The 24,198-nt window shown below is 29.5% G+C and overlaps 2 protein-coding genes across 3 annotated transcripts; both read right to left on the reverse strand.

Annotated features, from left to right (window-relative positions):
* Positions 1–949: 949 nt before the first annotated feature.
* Positions 950–3,744, reverse strand: LOC124932314 (GDSL esterase/lipase CPRD49-like). 2 transcript variants are annotated; one of them, XR_007098741.1, is made up of 7 exons: positions 3,571–3,744; positions 3,358–3,435; positions 2,381–2,521; positions 1,882–1,958; positions 1,650–1,799; positions 1,128–1,423; positions 950–1,080 (listed from the first exon to the last, which is right to left on the reverse strand). XR_007098741.1 is itself a non-coding variant. In XM_047472937.1 (6 exons), the coding sequence occupies exons 1-6, from the start codon at positions 3,679–3,681 to the stop codon at positions 1,210–1,212; spliced, it is 771 nt and encodes a 256-aa protein (XP_047328893.1). In that variant the 5' UTR covers positions 3,682–3,744; the 3' UTR covers positions 950–1,209. The 2 variants fall into 2 exon arrangements, 1 of the variants encoding a protein (XP_047328893.1); XM_047472937.1 differs by having other exon boundaries at positions 950–1,423.
* A 9,892-nt stretch (positions 3,745–13,636) lies between these two features.
* Positions 13,637–23,376, reverse strand: LOC124919789 (arginyl-tRNA--protein transferase 2-like). The gene is made up of 6 exons (XM_047460123.1): positions 23,092–23,376; positions 20,793–20,831; positions 18,487–18,637; positions 16,976–18,067; positions 15,274–15,580; positions 13,637–13,972 (listed from the first exon to the last, which is right to left on the reverse strand). Exons 1-6 carry the CDS (start codon positions 23,228–23,230, stop codon positions 13,856–13,858), a joined length of 1,845 nt encoding a protein of 614 aa, XP_047316079.1. The 5' UTR covers positions 23,231–23,376; the 3' UTR covers positions 13,637–13,855.
* Positions 23,377–24,198: the final 822 nt, after the last annotated feature.

Genomic DNA, 24,198 nt, shown 5'->3' on the forward strand with positions numbered 1-24,198 from the left:
CTTAACTATTGATGTTGTACTTCAATCACTTGGAGTACAACTACGTTAGAATTACCAATGACTTTGATTCTGTATATTCTGTATATTCCTTCGGTTAGGGCGGCCTACGATGCTTACTTCGTACTAAATCTTGTTATCCGTCACAAGATAGTTGAGTTTGCACGTGATCATAATGTAAAAGTCGTTAAGATGACAAATGAGTAGAGTTAGAGTCTGAACTCGAGTTGCATCAAAATTGAGATAATTGAGATAATTTGATTTAATAGCATTGAGAAGGGATGATATGCTCTAGTAGAACTTTAAGGATTGTATGCTCTAAGTAACACTTTAATGAATCTTTGGAAAAATTGTCTTATTCTTCCATTCGATGAGGAGTCAATATTTTTTTTATTCGACAGTAATGTAAAATACAAAAAAAAAATGCCCCCTAGTGTGTCATGACTGAAAGAGAGTGGATCAATTGTTTGCAAATTATATTTGATATTGTACAAATTGCACGACAACTAATTCATGTGACTCGCAATAATCTTTGGGGACATGCGTAGAGTCATGCTCGTAGTGTGGGTTGAAAATCTAAACTACAAAAAGACATTGAAAACAAGAATGTTGTCGAAAACAAATAGGTTCATTGAAAACGCAACACTTAACTACAAAGGTTAAAAAATTTAAAGGTAGTTATTTGTTGCAAAGAATTGAACATGATACTCAAAATTTATGATTTAAAATGATGAGTTTTGAACTTAAGATAATTAAATCAAAAGTGAGAGCCCAAAAACTCACAGGCAATTGGAAACAAAGTTAAAACTCCACTTCTTCAAAATTTGCATAACAAGATATGAGGTGCTTAGTTAATCAGGTCATATTGAAACAGAACTTCCTTCTTTAATCCTCAACATTTATACCAATCTGGATAAATTATCCAGTTAATAATCAAAATAACATGATTACATGGCTAAACAGAGCAAGGTAAAATTCAATTTTAAGACTTAATAAATACAACAAACATCAGCTATATGGGATAGTTTTGGCATGAAATTCAGAATTGTCACAAATCATCATACAAATTCTACCAATCTTTTTCTCAGGATAGTTTTGGCATGAAATTCAGAATTCTTACCAATCTTTTCCTGAAGAAACAGAATCTTATTATTATTAGGGAGACAGAGAAAGATAATAAGGCAGTTTTGTTTTTAAAACCACAGAATACTACTAGTCCCATTTTATTTCCCTGTGGTAAGTCCATTTCGATGGATTTATAGTGGTTTTCCCATCATACGCAACAAGATCATATGGTGAATTTTCTCCGAATTCGGTTTCCATTGATGTCCAGTGAAGCTTAGGCTCCCATTCTGCTTCTTTTAACACTTTCAGTATCTCTTCCACCACTATCTTACTTCCCTCTTCAGACAAATGAACCCCATCCCTGCAAAAACAATAAGATTCATAATTATTTTCTTGACCCATAATATCAAACTTCAATGATAAATAAGGAGGAATTTTGGGGGAGAATTTTATGATAAACTGTCAATGATTTGTTTGCAAATAAGTTCAGTTTTCAAACGTGATCTCATCTGGATCCACATGCAACTTCAGCTGTTCCATAACAATGTTGCAAGTTGAAAAGAAAATGGGATAAGTAGTAAACTTACGTGAAGCAAGCATTCTCCCAATCTTTATGACTTTGAAGTGCATTGAAAAGATCAACACACTTAACTCCAACTTCCTTGCCCAGCTCTATACAAGCATCCGAATATGTTTTGCACAACTCATTGTTCCTTACCATCTCGCTAAAGAAGTTACTGTTCACAGTAATATGAATTGAATCAGAAGAAAAATATTCTCACAAGAGAACTGAAAATTACATGTTTTTATTTGTAGCACCTTGTGTTTTCACGAACTTTGTCCTCATTGACTGGAGGACAACTGAGAAGAATCACACGTGTTTTCTTTGAAAGACTCTGCAATCGGAGGCCAACCCCGCAAGTTAATAAATCTCATTTGGTTTATTCAACATTAAATTTTAAGAGACTTAGCTCATTCTATCCTTAAAATTCAGTATTCTTTTTCAGTTTTTATCAAATGTGCTTTCTGCATTCAATATTTACAAAACTGTGCTTTCTGCCTTCAACTTATAACATAAGAGTTTAATATAACTCTTGTAAAAGCAGAAAAAGAGTTCAAATTACATCAGCTGAAAGACAACTATTATGATCTGCAAACATAAGAATCAGGCTATAAACACAAACCATATTTGCAACAGGAAGAAAAGAGGGTTAAATAGAATATAAACCAGGTGCCCATAAACAACTTAAAATTTTCTTTTGGTTTTCCATGCATATGATAAATCTTATTACCATACAAATATAATTAAAGTAGATACCTTTATGTGAGTCGCAATCTTTCTCATGTTCTCAACATATTCAGTAAGTGCTACATGAGGACCTAGGCCTGATGAATGAGGTCCCATTGAATCATTACCACCAAAGTAAACGATTACCAAAGAAGGCTGAGTAGTTTCATCCTTAACAAGAGAGTTCCCACGTTAGAACATACTACTCAACAGGTAAAACCCCAAGAACACTAATCAGTTGAGAAATAGATCAGTAATAAAAGAAAGATTGTCCATTCTCCAACATACCATGCTTACAGAACATAAATCTATGCCATAAGCATCAATTTCTACACATATTTACAAAAATATGACAAAATAATTCAATATCAATGTTAGATAATTTTAAGTTCAAAATAAAAAATTTGAGTATCCGTGCTATGTTCATGGATAAAAAAATTACTTTTTCCTCTGTACAAAACTTAATTATCTTTTTTATACGTTTGAAATGTTAAAGTTTGCATTAAAGAGTTGTCGCAAATGCAATTTTCAATAATACAAACAGTGTATAAACTAGGTCTTGAACACATGACTTGATCATTGGTACAAAACATGACTATTTTACTTCATATTCTTCTAACAATATCAACCAGATTTAATGAAAATATTATATACAAAGGTCACAATAACTATGATGTAAGCACCAAAAATGTTTATAACTATACAATGAAAAGTTCAACATCTTACTTACTGAAAAAACACACCAAAACCTGGTGGTTAGTTGAATGCTATTAGTATCCACTAAGAAAACGACACATGTACAAAGAGAAAAAATCAACAAATGAGGGTGGTGATGTTTTATTTTTGTGTATACGTGTCACTTCATGAGTGGGATACAAGCACTACCTTGTACGGTACCATCGAAATAACCCCAAAAACCTAAGAAGTTTTAGGAGTCTAATATGTTACTCCTTTGTGGAAAACAAAAACAAAATGATAAACAGATGAAAAGACAAACATAAACAGACCTGTGGGAATACTTGATCCAGAACCTGAACAGCACGGCTAGAATTCCATCCATAATATCCTCTCAGCACTATATCAGCCTGAAAAATCAAAGAAAATTAACAAAAAATTTAAATGTTTTTGCCATCGGAAATCAAAGATCTCAACAGATAAGCTGCAAAAAGCCTGAATGAAATGTGAACTAAATCGGAAACAGAGGGTTTACTACTACTTACAGTACGAGAGTAAACATCAGCAAGTATGGAACCCCAACCGCCATTGCTGAAGCTTAGCTGAACAATGGACGAACCAAAGAGAACGATTTGTGGTCTTTTCGGTCCCACCATCTTCGTGTTTCTCTCTTAATGTGGTGGAGAAACAAATTAATAACACCGAGAGAAGGGTGTGAATGAAAATGGTCTGTGGGTATTGTGAATATTGGGAGAAGGCTATTTATTAAATAAGGGGGGAGACAAGACAAGAGAAGAAACAGTTAGCCAACCACTTTTGTGTGCATTAATTTATTTGTTATCTTAAATCCATATTATTACAATTCATTATCACTTTTCAACTTTGTCCAATTTATTATCACTTTTCAACTTTATCAATTTAAAAAAAAAAATAATTAAATATAATTTATATTAAAGTTACTTTAGTATTTTTATAATTATTTTTAATTTCATTTAAGACGTTTAAAAAAAATAGAATAATTTATATATTATATGAAGTAAAAATAATCTTTATCTATGATTTGGATAGTGATTAAAAAATACAATTGGATAAAGATAGTTTAAAAAACATATTTTATGAATTTAGAGTGTATTTGGTAAAATTAGGAATGGAAAATTAATTTTAATTATTATGTTTCTTCAACTATTTAAAATTAAGAATTAGATTTTAAATTATAATTTTAATAAAATTTAAATAAAGGCGATTTTGTCATTTTTAATTTCACTGTTTTTAGTATGAAATTTTAATTTTTTTTTCTTTTTTAATACAGGGATCTAGTATTATATCTTAAAATTATTGTTTTTATTCTCACTTTAATGTATTAAAAATTAAAGGCATGAAATTTGATTTTTTAGGAATCATTTTTATAAATGCAGTAATTTTAATATTTATTCTTTTTATTTTTTTTAATAAAAAAACATAATATTAATTTATTATTTAATGTGCAGAACTTATAAATATATATATAATATATATATATATATATATTAATTAGGTTAGGTTAGGTTCAAATAATATTTTAATAATATTTATTAAATTATTTATTATAGTTTGATTTCAAACATATCAATTAAATAGGATTGTTGGTTGGTCGGTTTTCTATCCTAAAATGAGAAAGGGAAACATGTGAGGATGTTTGTTTCATAGGTGTGATTACATATAGAGTCCCTTCCTCTTCAAATTGTTCAAATTGAGAAGAATAAATCTTTTATTGTAATACATTTTGTTTTCTTTCATAATTTTAATTATATTATATATTCTTAAAATTATATTATCTATTATTTTATAATTAAAATAATAATAATAATAATAATTTTACTTTATTTATTAAAAATAAGTATCTCAATTATTTAAATAATATCGAGTGATTATTTAAAATAAAATAAAATATTATTAATAATAATTTTAACAAAACAAAATTTTAATAATAATATAAATCATTTATATAATTTTTAAATATTAGATATTACTGAATAAATTATAAAATTAATTAAAATATAAAATATAAAAACTTAAAAATAATTGTTATGTATAAAAAAATTATTTAAAAAAATATAATAATATGAAATATTTAATAAAATTTATTATAAAAAATGATAAATGTTATAATATATGCTATTAGGAAGAACTTTATATTTAATTTATAAATATAATTAATTGTAAGTGTATGTTGGTCCACTATTAATATGTTTACAAGACTTTATATTTTATATTATATTGTTTATGTTTAATTAATGCTTTAATTATAATTCTAAAAAAAATAATTGAGAATATGTTGATAAATTTTATAACCTAGTTGTAAAAGTTTTGAGATCATCACATTATTTTTTTTTTAATAAAGGTTTGTAAAAAAATATAATTAATATGACCAATTGATATTATATGTTTATATTTTTATTATTTTATTAAATGATGACATAATGAATATTTTTATATTTTAAAATAATTATGATGTAACAATATTAATATTTTATATTTTTAATTAAATAAATATAATTTTAAAAAATGAGATATTAATTTTCATGGTTACAAAATAATATTTAAGAGATTAAAATATCATGAATTCAATTCTCACTGAAAACACTTTAAATAAAAGTTAATGTTTATAATTATGAGTGTCATAATAATTCTTTTTATTTAAAAAAAAAATATATTCTTACAATCAATCCAACTATCAATCATATTAATAATAATTACATGATCATAACTAAATATCAAAACTCTTATCAATCACATTCATTCTCATATCTACACTTAGAATTCGTTTGTTTAACCAAACACCTCGTTATTTTAAATTATAAAATAAAATATGATTACAGGTTTATTGTGAAATTAAAACTAAAATTAAAAAATTAAAATTAGAATATATCTGTCAGACCATTAATTTATCACCATTAAGATCTATTAACACATTATTTTCATGTATAAAAACATTTCATTAAGAAATTATCATCAAAAACAAATTATTATAATTTATTCCGGAAGAAATTTTAATTCGATCCAACCGATCATTTAAGTAAAAACAAAAGAATAAAACAAATAAAAACGCAAAACATTAATTATGAAATGAAATATGATACATTTTAAAGCATATATAAATATTTCAACACTTAAAAATAGGGAAAAACAAGCATTCATTTCAAAGTTCAACATTAATTCAAGCCATTCTACATTTTGTAGCCATCCTTAATTTTTAATTGTTTTTTCTTCTATTTTGTAAAAAAAAGGTTATAGTTGTTGCTTCAATTTATTTTGGGTCAATATTAACTTTTTCAACAATGACCACTTTTACCATTATACATTGTCCATTGAATTCATTCTTGTAAAATGTTGTTTTTAAAATTATGATTTTTCAATTTTTTTAATTATCATTAATACTGTAGTGTCATTTTTTTTTTATTATATTTTATAATACTATTTTTTTTTATAAATCATTATGATAACAACAAATACATTAATTTAATCTTGAGAATAAAAAATGAATAAAAAAATATTTTGTCAGTTATAAATATCTCTATCTTTAATTTGCATACATATCAATTTAGAAAAAAAAATTCCGGATCAAAATTTAAATTGAAGAATGTTAATAATTTTATAAATCTAAGTTTAATTAAATTAATTTTCTAGCGTGATGAGATCCTAAGGACATGTTGATTTGTGGTGTGTGGTGTAGTCTTTAAAGATCATACCAAAATATCAAAAATCTTTTTGATTTATGACTTGAGACCTAATAAGCAGATTTATTATTATTTCGGATACTGATTGTGTTTTTTATTCACACACATGTTGAAACAATTGTTCATCTTTTAGGAAGATGTTTATTATGGTGAGAAAACTGAAAAATCAAATTGTATTATTCAGCTCAAATTATATTTATCAAAATCCTATTCGACGATTTATATTATTCATTAATATGAGCCGTATTGTCGAGTATGAATTAGGTAATTCAAATTAAATTTTATTTATTATTTTATTTTTTTCTGTCTATAATTATAATATGTTTTTAACCGTTTAATAGTGTTTTTATCTATATGATATAATTTGAATTTGTTTGATATATTTTGATTCGTTTAACATATTTTGACCCGTTTGACATGTTTTTGACCCGTTTAACACATGATTAATTAATTTAATACATTTTAACATGTTTTTTAACCCGATTAATACGTTTTATATTACATATGAAAAATAAATTTAAAGTAAAATGTTGAAATAAATTAACTGAAAGTATTATATTACATCGAGTACTCTCTTTTCTTTGTCCAATTTCGTCTTACCAAACAAGACCAACCCAAAATATAGCTTGTTTCGCTGTATAATAATGCGTGAATCTTTCTAAAGAGTTTTTAGCAATTTCTCTTTTTCATCCTTTTAATGGTTGCGAAAAGTATTAAATTTAAAATTCACTTTATTTTTTTAATTCTAAGTAACTTTATTTTATTTTTATGTTTTATTTTATTATAATTTAATTTAATTCCATATTTTAATTTAATTTGATTAATATTATTGAATAAATTATCAAATAAGTTTAAAATAGTATTTAAAATAAATTATAAACAATTCATAACAGAATAAATTATAAGTACAAAATGAATAAAAAAAATTGTGCAGTGGTTCTTAAAAAAAATATTTTCTTTTGGGACATTCGGGTAAACCCAAACCTAACCTAAATTTCACCTAACTCGAACCACTCAACCCAAAGTATTTGTACCTAAATAGTTTCATTCGAGTTTGAATTGTGTTAGTACAAGTAAACACATAATATGCTCCCTGATGGCCATACACGATCATGATTTTGAAGAGATTCCTCGTTAATTTGCTTAAATTTTATTTTAAGGAATGACAATTGATTCATAGAAAGGAGAAGACTTTAAAAAAATTGTTTGACCCGAAAATATTTGTCTGAAAAAATAAAATAAATGAATAACTCTTCGATTTTTTAAATGAATAAATAACGTTTTAGGAAAGAAATTTCTTAGAGGTTCGGTGCTTCCTTATACGTGAGAAATGACATCAACGTTATATATTTCACGTGCCCGTCCCAAAATGAACGATCTCCACTTCATAAATTTTGACTATTTATTTTATAGATTATTTTATTTTATCAAAGTCATATCCGGTCTAAAAGGTCTAATTTATGCCCTAGCCTATATATAAGGATAATTAAAAGAAACAAAAATGAATGCCTTGAATTAAGGATAAATGTGAAAATTGAAAAGAAATTACAAAATAATAAACATTAATTTTTATAATCACAAATGAATTTTGTGAGCACAAAAAAAATTGATTTTATAATTTTTGAATTTTTAAAAGTCCAAATATGGACATAAAGGAAAATTGAAAATGAACCAAACGGACCCTAAGCATATTTTTTTTGTTTTTTATTGTATTTAATATTTATAGTGATTTTTTTTAATATTATTTTAGATTTTTATAAAAATTAAACAAGATATAAAAATGTAAAAATAATAAAATAAAGTTGAAAAAAAAACAAACTTAAGGAGTTAAGGGCCAGGTCAGACAAGTGCGATTTCGCAGAACAAACAGAGTTTAAGGGGTTCAGGGTTGGGTCAGGCAAGTGTGGGTCACGGGCGAAGGCACAGACCAGGTCTTGGATACGGGAGCGGGTCTCAGACGCAAGGGCGGAGCAATTAGAAAGTGGGTTTGGCTTTGGCTTTGAATTCGGATGCTATTGCTAGGCACGAAAGGCAAGTGTAGAGTTATGTCATGCAACATTTTTAGTCGATTTTTAATTTCATATTTTTTTGAATTTTATGTGGAAGCATTTTGAATTTAAGTGAGGTATAATAGTGGGGTGTCATGTTAGTTCTACTTTAATTCTAAAAAAAACATCTTTAGTCAGTTTTTACTATTTCCCGATTGAAAACTCCATCCTTTAATTTGAGCACATGGGAACGTTCCTCATGCTACACTAGCCCGGGATCGTCATTCACCCGGTAAATATCCTGTCAGAACCTCACCGGAAATCTCGAAGCATGGCCATAAAAACGCAATTTAAGTAAACAAGGTCAAAACTTGATTCTATTCCACTAAAACCTCTCCTAGACTCGTAAGAAGTCATTGTCAAACATAATACATAATATCACACAACGAAACCAATGGTAGAAAGAAAAATCTGAGAGGTACAAGAATTTAAAAAAAAAAAAAAGTTCATGCCTTAAACTCGTTGGAAATGGTCTAGAATCGATCATAGTCCATTCCATAACATACTAGTATGCTTTCGAGTTTGCTTCAAATTCTTTTTTCAATTTTAAAATTGAATTTGGGAATTTTCGATTTAAGGTGAATTGAAAGAATCTAATTCGACAAAAAACTCCTAAATCATGTAAGAAATGTGTTACAATCTGAACAAGCTTGTTAGGATCGATGACAACAATAAAAGAGGGTTGAATATTCTTGTGCTAATTTTCACTTTCAATGCAATTTTAATTCTGTTAGAGATTAAAATATGTTTATATTCTTCGGTCAATCGTAACAAGTTCTTGAACGGTTTTAAGTGCAGAAAGTGTTTGCTAGATTTGAAACGGTAGATGCAAGACTAAATACAGCGGTGAGGATATCACACAGGATTTTATGGATGTTCGGAGATAAAACTCATACGTCACATTTTTTCTGTTTTCAGAAAGATTTCACTAGAAAATTTTGATTTGTATAGTGTCTACACAAATCCAGTCAGAACACAGGACTTAATAGTTGTCTGTTCTGCTATCACTCTATTGAACAAACAACGTTTTGTTCAACTTACAATACTTAATATACTCTCAAGTAGTACAATAAATTAACTATCAACTTGGCGTAAATGAAATACAAAATGCGCTTTTGAAAGATCAGTTAGAGAGAGAGTAAATTGATCGAGAGTTGAAGCTTGTTGTTCATTGTTGTTGCTTGTTGTTTATATATTTTGTCGTTGTAATCTAGAGCCTTTATATATTGACGCGTAACAATGGTCAAATCTCATTCGTAGATACGTGATTTGACCGAGAGACCATATATTCAGGGATCGTAAATTGATCGAAAGTCCAAATATTCAGGGATCGTGAATTAACCAAGAGGATGCGTCGTTGTACTCTGATGTCATTTTATATTGAAACGTGGAAATGATTGAATCTCATTCGTATATACGTGTCAACTTTCTGATGGTTGTATATTAGGTGGCAGTCTGTTGTTAGCGCAATATAGTTGTTGACGCAACGTTGCTGCTGGTTTCTTCAGACTGCTGCTGAAGCAAGACTGCTGTTAGCGCTTCTTCAGGCTGCTGCTAAAGCAAGGCTGTTGTCAGTATTTCTTCAGGCTGCTGAAGCAAGGCTGAAGCAAGGCTGATGTCAGCTTTTTCAGACTACTGCTGAAACAAGTCTGATGTCAGCGCTTCTTCAACCCTACTGTTGAAGTAAGACTGTTGTCAGCGCTTCTTCAGGTTGCTGCTGAAGCAAAGCTGTTATTAACGTTTCTCAAACCCTGCTGTCACCGTGCTAAAGACAGCTCTGTTGTTGACAACCCTGTTGTCAATGCCTCTTCAGCTCTACTGACGTCAGTTTTGCTGCTCGCGCCTTTTCAACTTACCTGCGTCTTTTCAACTTACATGTACATTAAACATTTGCAGAATTTAGTTTTATTTAATTATCAACGCATCATCAAAACTACGTCGTATTGATTTTTATTATCTTTATCTTAATCAATTAAAACGTTTTTCTTAATTCAACTTAATTAAAGATTTTTCTTTAATCTTTAACTTAATTAATTTTTTCCTTTCTCTTTCTTTAATTTAATCTAACAAAGCTCAAACTCAAATGTGTGCAAAAACAAGTTGTGTTTATAAGTGCAATTACAAGGGGATTGAAAATTTATAGTGAGTTTCAGTTAGTTCCTAGGAGCGGTATAAAGCTTTTTAGATGCCTAACTAACACTTAAACAACTTTACACAAAATTTGAAAATTTGCGCAAAAAATAAAAAATGGCATATTGTGCTTGGCTTGAGTTCAACTATACAAGGTTTGTGATGTACCTTACCTTTGTCTTGGGGAGGCTACTTATGAAAAACATAGGGGTAGTACTTTTCAAATTCTCACCGTTTTGATCAAAATTTAAATGATGGTGACAACTCGTAGATTCGCTCTCAATTCTAGATAATGAAAAAAACAAAATATTGGTGAACATTGTATATAATAATAATATTTTGTTACAACAGTTATCGTGTGATATGCTCGATTCACGAGTTGCTATACAAAGAGCTGTTGTACAAAGAACTGATATACATCAGCTATTGTGTGATGCTCGCTTCACATTAAAATTATTGTACGTGAACTCTCGTGTAAAGCAAACATTATACGATAATTGTTGTACATCCGTTATAATTTGTTTCGTGTTAAGCGCTTTACATAAGAGCTGATGTACAACAACTATCGTGTAGTGCTCGTTTTACACGAGAGCTTTTATACAATAGTTCTAATGTAAAGCGAGCATCACACGAAAACTGATGTACAACTCTTTGTACAATAGTTCTAATGTGAAGCGAGCATCACACGATAGATGTTGTACATCAGCTATAATATGAAGGGCGCTTTACAAGAGAGTTGATGTACGCTCTCAGGCGATGTGCGCTCTCATGTTAAGCGTGCTTCACATGAAATACATTACATCCCATCATTATCGTTGATGGTGTTGGATATTTCCTATATATTAACAAAAAAAATCTTGTTAGTTCTTCAAACAAAATATAACATTTCACACGAACAAAACAGAACCTTGTTAGTTCTACCATTTTCTTTTGCAAGCTACAGAGCTTGTTTTCGGCAAAAATTCATGAAGTTTCGGCGAACTACTGAGCTTGTTTCTGACAAACATTCATGTAATAGGTTTTGGACAAAGAAATCGTGAATAGTCTAGAGAGAAAAATCGTAAATCATAATAAAATTGTGAAATTGAAAGAGATGCGAACTGGTGATGTGGAATAATTTTGGGATATAATGTGACAGAACGAGAAACAATTTGGGTTACAAACGGGAAACAGAAAGGACAAAAGAACGGGTGGAGCTTGGTTTCAGCTTTTTTTAACCAACTCAATTTTAATAATATAATATTATGCTTCATTTTGATTGATCAGTAATTAGGAGATTTGGAACAGAAAAATCGTATTGCTCATTTTGTTATTACTCTGAAAATATTAAAGAAAATGTTTGTTTTGCTTAACTCTAATGTTTTTCTTTAATGTTTGGTAATAAAATGATGATACATGTACACAATTTTTGTTTAGATGGAAAACTCAAAAAATGTTTTCAAATTATTTTTTATTGCCCTCTCACAAGATACACATGAATAATATATTGAAAGTGAGATATTGTACTTTTGAAGTGTTTTAACATTAAATGGTTTTGAGATAAGTTTTAGCCACACACATAGATTCAAAATCAATTCGTTGTGGTCCTCATTTCATACTTAGACCAAAACTTATTGACTCATTGTTTACTAGTCTTAGTTGTTGTGCCTATTGGATTTATTGTGTTTCCACAGTTTTTTTCTACCGACTTATTCTGCATTTTTAATATGATGGATGGAACGTATTTATTAGAAAACCAAACTATTCAACGCATATTTAATTATTTTTCATTTATTTTGTATTTGAAAATTGATTTTTTTTTTGTATTTTTTATTAATTTGTTCAACCTTTTCTATTTTTGTATGTTAATAAACTTAAATAAGTTTGTTTTACATTAAGTTTGTTTTTATAAATTTATCATATTATTTAATATTTTTATTTTTATTTAGATATTATTTACAAATTATTATTATTATTATATATATATATATATAACTCTTTTTAAAATAAAATAAAAAATTGAAGGAACAATATATTTTATTAATAATTTAATTATTTAAATATAAAATATTAGAGTTAATGACACATATTCAAATATAATTTAACAGATTAAATAAATAATATATTATTTTAATAATTTTCTCCCTTGGATTTAATAATTATCTAATTGAAACATTTAATTACATAATATTATATAAATTTTATTAACAAAAATATTTTAATAGCTAATACTTTAACTTAAGGAGGGCTTATTTGATTTATTTCACTCAAACATCATTTCATTCTATCAATAACATCACTTAATTCCTTATCCAAAATACTAAAATATTCTTTAATTTAAATTATTAATTAAAAATAAATAAAATATTTTCACCTCCTCAAAATATCAATAATAATTATTTATTTTCACTCTCTAAATTAAATAACCCCAATTTAAAAAAGACCCAATATTCATTTACTGTTATTTTAATTTTTTTTACTTTCTAATAATCTGGAATTCACTCATACATTAAAATAGTTTATTAAAATGGTCTAATTATCTGATTGAAAGTTATAAATTCAAATGTTGAATAAATGTGTTGTTAATTTCAAATTGCATATTAATAATACATAAGTTTCACTATCAAGATGTTGCAGATAATAATTGAACATAACTGAATATTCATTTCCTACTATTATTTAACTTTCTATGAATTTTGAAAACATTCATCCCATAAATTATACACAAGATTGGATCATGAATCAAAACAAACAAAGTGTTCATTCAATTGATATGTGATTTAAATCCTTTAGAATGTATATAGGATTCAACAAGCCATTGTTCTAACTTCTCAGAAGAAATAAAAACATCACATGTTCTGTTTGGACCAACAGACGACACTTGTGTAGAAAAACACAGTATTTTTTTATATGGTTCAAATAAGGTACCTGATGTTTTCGAATTGAACCGAGGTGTATCACCCTACCGAATACACCATTCTCTCAGAGAGCTCTGAGCCGACTGCCTTATTATACCTACGCAGTTGAGTTTCCAAATATCTTCTCTCCGTCGAACCGAAAGCATGTTCCAAATCCTTTCGCATAGGGAAATAGGAAAATCATTAATCTAAATTAGAGATATATATGTAGACTCAATAAAGCAATTGTTTAGAACCATTTGGACTTTATTTGATGTTGATCAATATCCCAGTAACAATAACTTCTTTAATCAAAATACACATATATTATTACTTTATTAAGAATATTTTGACCAATTGCCACAAATGAATCACTTTTTCATCAAACAATTTCTAAAAACAATACAATTATATTGAAATAAATTCTGATAAAACAAGCCCTTGTTAATATGCCATTTAAAGATAATAAAAAAAAAATCAAGTTTGGATAGGTGGATAAAAGGTAAATTACCTAAAATGTTATATCTTACTCATGTGATTCCTTTAACTGAAATTCACATTTTTCCACTTCCTTTATATGTCAACAGGAAAAAAAAAAGAGAGAGTTCCATTATTTTCAAAGAATTCATACTCCTGTACAAATATATATATATATATATATATATATATTATATATATATATATATATAATATATATATATATATTATATATATATATATAATATATATATATATATATATATATATTATATATATATATAAATATATATATATATAATATATATATATATATATATATATTATATATATATATATATATATTATATATATATATATATATAATATATATATATATATATATATATTATATATATATATATAATATATATATATATAATATATATATATATATATATATATATTATATATATATAATATATATATATATATATTATATATATATATATATTATATATATATATATATATATCCACCACCGCGAACCCCAGTTAGAGTCAGGCATGCTACACTTTTTAGTTATTGGGAAAATCCAAGTTCTCTCTTTCGGATTCAGGAAACAACAACTCTCAGAGATCTTTTTTCCTTTTGGAAGATACAGGAGCGAAACAATCAACCTATTGATATTGGAAGACCCAAAGGAGTCTTCCAATGTATCATTTCTGGGTCCAATGGAATTCATAGGTATAGGAAGAAGCCCCATCAAATAGAGATATATTGTCAATTAATCTAAGTCTCATGTCACTCAGCTATCTAAGGTGGGTTAAATTCAAAGAAAATAATAATTCCTTTCCTAATTGATCTCATTTCTCACTTTAAATTGTCAATTTTTTCTCACCAAGTGGTACCTCAACCTATTGCAACAACAGATGACATTATGACAAAATAAATCAAGTATCAATTAGAAAAGCGATAATAGTTTCCAAAATGTTTTATAGACCATTGAATGGACAAAGTACCTTGTATCTAAGCCGAGATCGTCTCAAGCCAATTAAAGTATTAGCAATACTTCCATCTGTATATCCAGAATCATCATCGTCGCTCTCTTCACTATCAAGTTCATCAATTTCTTCATCATCATCAACATCATTTTCAATATGAATATCATTCATGTCTTCGTCACCATTTCTAGAATGTTTTACTTCCACGTGATTTTCAGGAATATTAGCTGTTGAAGATTCCTCCACTGGTAAAGACGCGTAATCAGACAAAACAACATATGACTTCTTGTCAAGCAGAGGCCTTGCAATATTAAACAGAACCCACCTAGAGCAGAAATTGCAAACTTGTAAGAAAATGAACACTAGCCACGACAAGAGTTTAGTAAATTAGACGACTATATATGAAGTGATGCCTCAACTGAATACCCAAATAAATTATTCCATCTCTATGTATCTCAAAACTAGAAATACATAAATCACTCAGGCTGATCTGAACAGATTTAGAATTATGTTCTTTTAACAAATTTCAAACATGAGGAGAATTACAAGAAGCATGAACTTCACTTGACAAATTGGACACCTTTTTCTGTGGCAATATTATTCTACATTTATCAATCAGATAAGACAACCACAGTTTTCTTAGCATGTTTATGTTACGTGTCCAACATTAACTGGAACAGAATTTGATGAGAATTAGGATAGAAAGTGGGTGATAAACACAAAAAGGGGTGATCAAGAAGAACAACGATCCAAGGCCTAGATGAGATTAAAAACCAAACTATTCAAGTTCATTCAGTACCAAATTCAACACATTCCAAAACGACTTCATCCTACTACTTAATAGGGAATTACATAACTACTTTTAAATAACACTTAACTACTATTAATAGCTTGTAAGTTGTAACTTACTAAGTACTACAATACTAATTATCTATTTATTATTTGTACTAATTATATTAGGCTATTGTACTCTATATGAATGACAATGGGGGGATCCGGGAGTGGTCTTACTGTCAACTTCCCAGTTCTACTACCATGATTGCTTTTCTTACTACCATCCGGTTCGGGGAAACTTCGTGAGGTACCGTTTATACTATAGACATTTTACAAAATAACAATTTTATATATACTAAAATGATTTATCAAAAATAATATTATAAATAAATAGTCTAATGAATTAAAGATTCATATTACTATAAAAAAAAATAACATATAAATAGTAATGTTAATAATATTAACCAAAATATTCTGAAATATAAAAGAATAAAGTAATGAAAAAAATACAGAAAATAATATATATTGAACTATGTTAGGCTTTAAAATAGGCCATTAAACTTTTGATTGTTTCAAGTAGCACATTGAACTTACAAACAATTCTCAAATACCTCATTCCGTAAAAATAATTGTAGCGTCATTCAACAATTCCCCTTTCGATTGGATGTTTGGTATACCATGGGGTTACTAGTGGAAAGGAAATTTGAACACATTATATTTATTCTTAAAAGGGAGCTATTTAAGTTTTTCATCCAGGCTATTGAGCTAATCAAAAGTTCAGTGACTTATTTAACCCTTTTCAAAATCAAAATTTTAAATACAATATATTTAGCATGTTACTCAGTACTTGTGGAGAATGAATTGGAGTAAAACAGTAAAGACAAAAGTAATCACCTTAGTCATGGAAATTCTAAAAGGTTCGTTTTAATACAAGAAAGTAACTTACTCATAACGAAGAGGACAAAGTAGCTCGGATGGGGAGTATGATGCTTTATATCTCATCTTGCTGCAAGAGTGGATGTAGTAGCCCAGATAGTAATACTCAAGACTGTGACAGAAAAGGTGATTGGTTTTAACCCAAGATATCTCTTGTAGAGCTGAATACTTTCCTAGAGAAAGAAAGGCCAGGTCTGGATCCCAGAACAAATATTTGCTAGACAAACATTTAGGGAGAATGTCTATTACACCAACCGCAACTAGCTTTCCATCAATTCTATATTGCTGATGGAAAGATCCAAAGCCACACGGAGGAACTACACCGTCACCCTTAGAGGGTACAAATATCAAGGGAGTATCAACTAGAAATCTACTGTACGAACTTTCTGTAACCTTGTCTGGTGTATCATTATGCACTTTTATTTGATATCTCTTGTACAGGGCGAATTCTTCTGGATCAAAAGTGGATCTTTTCAACTCAATCTCAAGCTTCTTTCTTTTATTATGAGTACATCCAGGCAGAGTATTTGAGCAGATACCTTTATCTACAGGTCCTGTATGAGACTTCTTAGAAACTACATCTCTTTCCACAGCTTCCCTCAATAAAATGTTGTTAGGAGAATAGAAATTTAGATGTCCACGAGAGGATCTTACCAACAAGCTAGAATTTTCTACCAACTGACCCACAGAAATTGCCAGTTTATCTGCAATTATATCTGCAGACTGCACATCTTTTTGTACATGTCTTAAAGTAGCTGCAACTTGGAAGGCAATATTGCTGGAGAACAAAAGATCTTCAGATCCTTGAACTAGTGTCTTTCTTTTAGCTGGCAAAATTATTCTGACAGAAGCTTTTGGTAATTTAATGTCACAGGGAAGATCCACATTCTGGGAAAATGCTAATACAGCACTATCAATTTGTTTGGACAAGTGAAGTATGCAACCTTCCACTTCATTCTGTCCACCCGGGTTAATTTGAGATGTTTTTTCTGTGGCTAAACATTTACCTTCCATAGGCATATTGCTGCATGAACCCTTTCTAGTACTCCTCTCATCTACTGACATATCTTTCTTTGTCATATCCACTGTGCCGTCTAGAAACCTATTGTTCAATTCAAAAAAGTTACTATATTAGATATTTCAAACAAGGTGTCACTTCCAAATCCCATGAGGTATATGAAAAAGTATAGGGAAATTAGCCACTGGTACAAAATTGGCTTCATTTTACATGGTAACTGCAGGTGTACAGGAGGAAAGAAGGGAATGAAAAGTGAATACTTAACTAAAATCACAATGCAAAAGGTGATAAAGTCGGGCCATCAAGTATCTGAATACCAACTAATCTAATAGTTGGGATTTGTATAACATCTTCATAGTCAAGCAGATGAACATAGTGAGGCACCCAAGGCACACACTTCTTTTAACATATACCTAATAAAAAAATAACTATTTCCACACTAGTCTCTATATCTACAAGATATTGGTAAGTTCAAGCAATACTATGATGATAGTTAATTGTACCTTTGCATCTTTTTAGACACCCGAAGATGCTCTTTCAATGGGACAAATTCGTCTGCCTTCAAACGAATAGTATAAGAAGGGCAACAAGTCCTTTCCATCTCAGGTTTGTAAAGGAAACAACCTGATCTTCTCCATCCTCTATCCAGAAGAGCTGTAACATGGAATATGTTGGTTATACTATAGTAGAACGGTTTTCTTCTAAAATGATAATTTTTTAATAACTTAATCTCCAATGCTTGAAAAAAACAACACAATATATTACAATCAACTTTCGAACAATAAAACCAAAACGTCTCGACACAACCAAAGAAAATATCAAAAACCAACACTAACAATTGGAAAATATGTCAAATTGACTCTTTGGTAGAGAACAATAAACACATGATTTACACTTATGCTTCAGTAAAAGAAAAGAAAAGCTATGCAAGCATGGAGAAGACCAGGGGAACACCAAAGAAATCTTAATAACTTCAGCCTAACAATTATGAAACAGCATTAAGTTGCATATATATGTATAAACCTTAATTGGTCAATTAATATGATTGGACAGCCTTGATGAAGCATAAGGTGTTGCTTGTTAGTTGTGCGAATTAGGATAAGAGCCTATGAAAGCATAATACATATCTAATGCATGGTCATTATAGAAGCCAAATCAAAGTGTGGAGTAGGAAAATCATACAGCATATTAATGGAGAGTCTACTTCAAAACCATCACATTTAATGAAAATCCAGCGATAACTAAAGTCTTCATAAAAACATAACTTTATCCCAATGTAAAGAGGCTGATATCCGTTTTATCTGTATAGCTTATCCACACCAGTGTTGTATACGTAACATACTCTTATAGAAATTCAATCCCACATGGGAATCAAAGGAAGAAAAATGTATAGAATGTGACGAAACTTTTGATGATGAAATATGTAGAGCAACTCCATATTGAGTCATGTTTGAATGTGAATATTGGAGGACAACTCAAAGGGTTTTTGAGAACTGAAAGAAGAACTTCTAGGAATTGGTGTTCTGCCACAATCGTTGCAGAATTTGAAGGAATATTTATCTAAATGATTTTATGCAAAGGGGTGTGGCTTTTAATACACAATACATGTAATTCCTATGATAGATAAACTTTTAGGTACTACAAATATAAGATCTATTTAGTTACAGAAAACATTGTATAAAGTTGATAATAATCGACAGCTGGTTCCTAACTAATTATCTGATATTGTTCTAAAGAAAACAAATTAAGCATGTCAATACATGCATACCCCCTTCTCTACATTGCACTAAATTAAACACATTTATGTTCCCTTTGTCACACGTTGCACCATGGCCTTGTTCTTTGACCGTCTTCTTTCTTTTGTCTCACAATATTTTTATGTTAATTTTGTCTTGTTCAAACACAAGTTGTTGCTTTTTTAGACGATCTATTTTAATGGCCAAGAAACAACAAGTGGTGGAAGGCTCAAGCAGCAAATCTCATTATTGACCACTAGTTCATGTTCATATCAAGCAATGTTAGGTGCAAACTCTTCTACGGAACTTCACATCTTTGTTGCAAGTTAATGTAATTTGGTTTGGCAAATCTTCATGCCAGTTTTCAAGTTAGCAATCCCACATGAACTACTTAGAAATAGTTTTAATGTTGTTCTAGAAATACTTGTATGCAACAAATTTATTTGGTTCACTATACATCCACACAGGGTCACTTGGCTAATCTTCTCACTAAAGGAATGACGTCAAATCCATTTGCTCTTCCATGTGACATGCCCAATATCTACATCTTGTAGTTTCTTGTGAGGGGAAATATTGGAGAGTCCACTTCAAAGATGCCACATGCTAGCAATAGCCGAAGTCTTCATAAGAACTAACCTCTATCCTAAATGTAGATAGGCTTATTCCCAGTTTCAATAATGTAAAGCTTATTGCTTTCGAATAAAAAAATCCTTTAGTCGCCCATAACCTCCCCATGAAAAGAAATGAGATTCTCACTTTTAGGATAAGAAGATGCTTAGAAATCCTTTCTACCAAAATTTTAACTTCTGGTTCCGGCGAACGAATAATTATTGAGTAGTTGGAACTTTAAGCGGTTCCCAAAAAAAGATACTTGAATAGAACTTTCTCCTCTCTCCACTCTCAGGTATATGTACACACTAGTGCGCATGCCATATGTAACATAATTTATAGCAGTTCAAACTGGGTTCAACTAATTACTCTATCTATGTATCTATTATATCTTCACATATAAATATAGAACAACTCAGGTTAAATGAGTAAAAACAAAGTAACAAGTAAGAAGATTTACCAACCTTGATAGTCATCCACAGTCAAACTATTTGCCCATAAACCTGCACAACAAAGGTAATTAAGGAAGTTGAAAATGAAACACTAATATCTACGTGTACATTGAAACCATAGCAAGATGCAACATTAGTATACATTTTAATGTTTAGCAAATCAGAAATGCAAGAGAGAAGATTCTTCTCATTTGAAGAACTTGCCTCACCATCAATCTACAGAGGCAAATAAAAGTTAAAAAATATAGGACAAATTCTCATTGAGTTTGAATTAATCCTTTCCAAAACAAAATATGTAGTCCTATGCTTAAGGTTTTACCAAAAAGAAACTTAAGAGTGAGAAATATGTTATAACTTGTGAAGGGAGTGACTTATGGACTTTCAGATGCATAATTAAATGACATTGTCTCCATTTATACAGTCTCTACCCTTCATCATAAAACAAAAGACCTATTCCTTGTACACTATGATTCTTTAGTTAAAGAAAAACATGTGAATAAAGTTGCTCATCACAGATCTTAAAAGCAGTAGCCTCCGTCAACAGTGTATAACCTCCCCAATCCACATCACCTAGCCAAGAGCTTGTCTACAATGAGTTCAACAACTACTTTCAACATCACCGATTATTGCAGGAGAGACCAAAGAGTTTGTCGAAAACTCGAATCTAAGATACCATGGAGAAATGGGACCAAATGAGAGAGAGGGGGGTGGGCTAGCAAAATGATGGAGAGAATATGAAGATTGAAAACTGTAATTTATATGGGGGAGGGAAATATGGGTTATGGGATTATTTTTTAATGCCAAGTTTGATGAATTATCGACTTTTGATTTGACCATGCTCTTTAATTTGACAAAATTTAATATGTTATAAACCAACCTAGCGTTGAAGAAAATCCTTGTAATCATATCTAATGATCTGTCACTAGCTATGGTTTCCAGTTCAATGAAGCCAGGTTTACATTGAATTCTTCCTCACAGACATTATCTTATCTAGACAAATACTTCTTTTGAAGAATAATTTGACGATGCCTATCAAGAGCGCACCCAACAAATTTATCGAATCTAAGACAACATGGCGGAATGGGACCAAAGGCGAGAGAGGGGTGGGCTAGCAAAATGATGGAAAGAATATGAAGATGGAAACTGTAATTTAGTGGAGAAGGGAAAGAATATGGGTTAAGGGATTTTTTTTATTGTGACTACTTTAGAATGAGTTGGCATCATGTCAAATTTCGTGTTTTAGGCCAAGTTAGAGGAACGTGTAGATAGATCCAAACAGACAATATTAAATGTGTTTATTTATAAGGATTATGTAAAATGAGACAAAATGCCAAGTTTGATGAGTAATTTGAGTCATTACAAAGTAAAATCGGTAATTTTAATCTCCATGTCAATTCTACAGATAATTTGATATTTATTCCTTAATAGTCTATTTAAGTTTTCAAACATCTTCCATCAAATCAAACTGCAACAAAACTCATTTAGTTCAAGATCTATTGTTAAGAATCTAAAGCTTGATGTTGTAACTACTTCACGGCTATATCCCTGATCTGTCAAGTGATAAAACATTCAAGCACTCAGAAAAAATGTAGGTCCACTGATAATTTCCCAACACGATTTTCCATTATGATGTTATGAGCACGAATGTTAAGAGAAGATTGGTGAAGATAAAAAGAAACGAAAGAAAAATGCACAATGATGGTGATGAACACAATGTTTTTTTTATAATAGAAAGAAAACTGCATGTTGGTGAAGATAGCAACCCTAAACAAGATGAAGATGGAAACCTGTAATTTATTCTTTTAGGAATAAGTTTATGAAATCGATTCCGAAGATGTGACAGCTTTAAAAGGTCTCACTACCATAAAGAAGTGTAATGGAGAATAGCTGATTAGGAGTCCTTTCACATAAAGTAAATGATAGTCCTACACCATCAATAGGAAATTCTTCCACTTAGAGAAGCTCAATTGCACCGCCCTTCAATTCATCTCTTTTTTAAAATGGATATTTAGGGATCTCTCTTGTTCATAGATCTTGAAACCAGACTTTTGATTTGACCATGCTCTTTAATTTGACAAAATTTTGTATCTTATAAACCAACTCAGTAATCTTATCTGATCTGTCACTAACTATGGTTTTCCTGAAGCCAAAATTGAATTCTTCCTCACAGACATAATTTTATCTAAAGAAATACTCTTTTTACAGTATAAATTTAAAAACGCCTATCAAGAACATACCCAACAAATGAAGAAATCTATATATAATCATCCAGAAACTAATCGGGAGTCAAATCTGCACATAAAAAACTCACCGTGAGAAATACTCGAGTTTCCGCCTGATTTACAGTATCCGCAAGAGTTTCTTCGGCGACCCACATCCCCAACGACGCTTTCACCTCTATTGCTGCCGCTGCCGCTAGCCTCGTTTCGGAGCTTCTTGTTTTCCGTCATTATCGATCTCAATCCAATTTCTCTTCGCCAAGGTTCGATAGTTTCATCAACACGAAGTTCTCACCAAACAAATTCAGATTCTTCAACGTGATTCCATCAACACCAGCCCTGGTTCACTCTTAAAGGTCTTCGCAAGGAAATGAGAGTTTACCATGACAATGTCATGGTCTTTACAATAATAAATTAAATTTATTAAAAAAAAAATTCCCTCTACTGTATTATAATTATTAATATTTATTATTAATATTCTTAGTTTTAATATTCTACTCTCTCGATAATCGGACCAGTAGAATGGCATGACTCGACCACAATCATGGTTCTTACCTACTCTATTGGAATTTAGGTCCTTATTGGAAATGCTAATATTTCCAATAGGAAAAGTTTTTGTGATGAATAGTCTGGTTGGATAGGATTTTGGACAGTTTGAAAGGTAGACATATTTGAAGTTAGAATTGGATAAAATCATTCGTTTTGCTTTCCTATATCAATTGAACCGTTGATTCGATCACGTATTTTAAAATCTTGATAATTCGAATTTAAGAAATTTGTTAAGTCTTAATTGATATTTAAGGCTCGAACTTAGATCGTTTTTATTAAATAACGATCAAACTGTTGTGATTTTTTCACAAACGGATGAATGTCCGTCTTTTTACTTTAACATAATATTTTCATTTTTTTGACTAAATTTATCACATTTGTAAAAATAAAATAGCAATTCTCATTTTTTTTAATTATTTTCACACAATTTTAAATCATTCAGAATCGTGTTCGGGAATTTTAAACGCGTATATTTCAAAAATAATACTCAAATTAAAATACAAATATGTCCAAATTGATAAATTGTGTCAAAATTATGTTATTATAATTTTTTTTAAATAAATAAAAAATCTATTTTTATTCAAAACTTTTTTTAAATTATACATTATTTTAGTCACTCAAATCAAATTTGACAAACTAAAATGCGTAAA

This window comes from Impatiens glandulifera, chromosome 1 (genome assembly GCF_907164915.1).
Source record: "Impatiens glandulifera chromosome 1, dImpGla2.1, whole genome shotgun sequence".
Lineage (NCBI taxonomy): Eukaryota > Viridiplantae > Streptophyta > Magnoliopsida > Ericales > Balsaminaceae > Impatiens > Impatiens glandulifera.

Excerpts from the sequence above, each read along its gene's own strand:
- LOC124932314 (XM_047472937.1), bottom strand. The coding sequence starts at position 3,681 with ATGGTGGGACCGAAAAGACCACAAATCGTTCTCTTTGGTTCGTCCATT. Across the intron at positions 2,522-3,357 it reads TGGATCAAGTATTCCCACAG|GATGAAACTACTCAGCCTTC; the intron begins GTCTGTTTATGT and ends TCTCTTGTTAAG. Across the intron at positions 1,959-2,380 it reads AGATTGCGACTCACATAAAG|AGTCTTTCAAAGAAAACACG; the intron begins GTATCTACTTTA and ends CTCCGATTGCAG.
- LOC124919789 (XM_047460123.1), bottom strand. The coding sequence starts at position 23,230 with ATGACGGAAAACAAGAAGCTCCGAAACGAGGCTAGCGGCAGCGGCAGC. Across the intron at positions 18,638-20,792 it reads GACTGTGGATGACTATCAAG|CTCTTCTGGATAGAGGATGG; the intron begins GTTGGTAAATCT and ends TCCATGTTACAG. Across the intron at positions 13,973-15,273 it reads GATCTCGGCTTAGATACAAG|GATTTGGAACATGCTTTCGG; the intron begins GTACTTTGTCCA and ends CCTATGCGAAAG.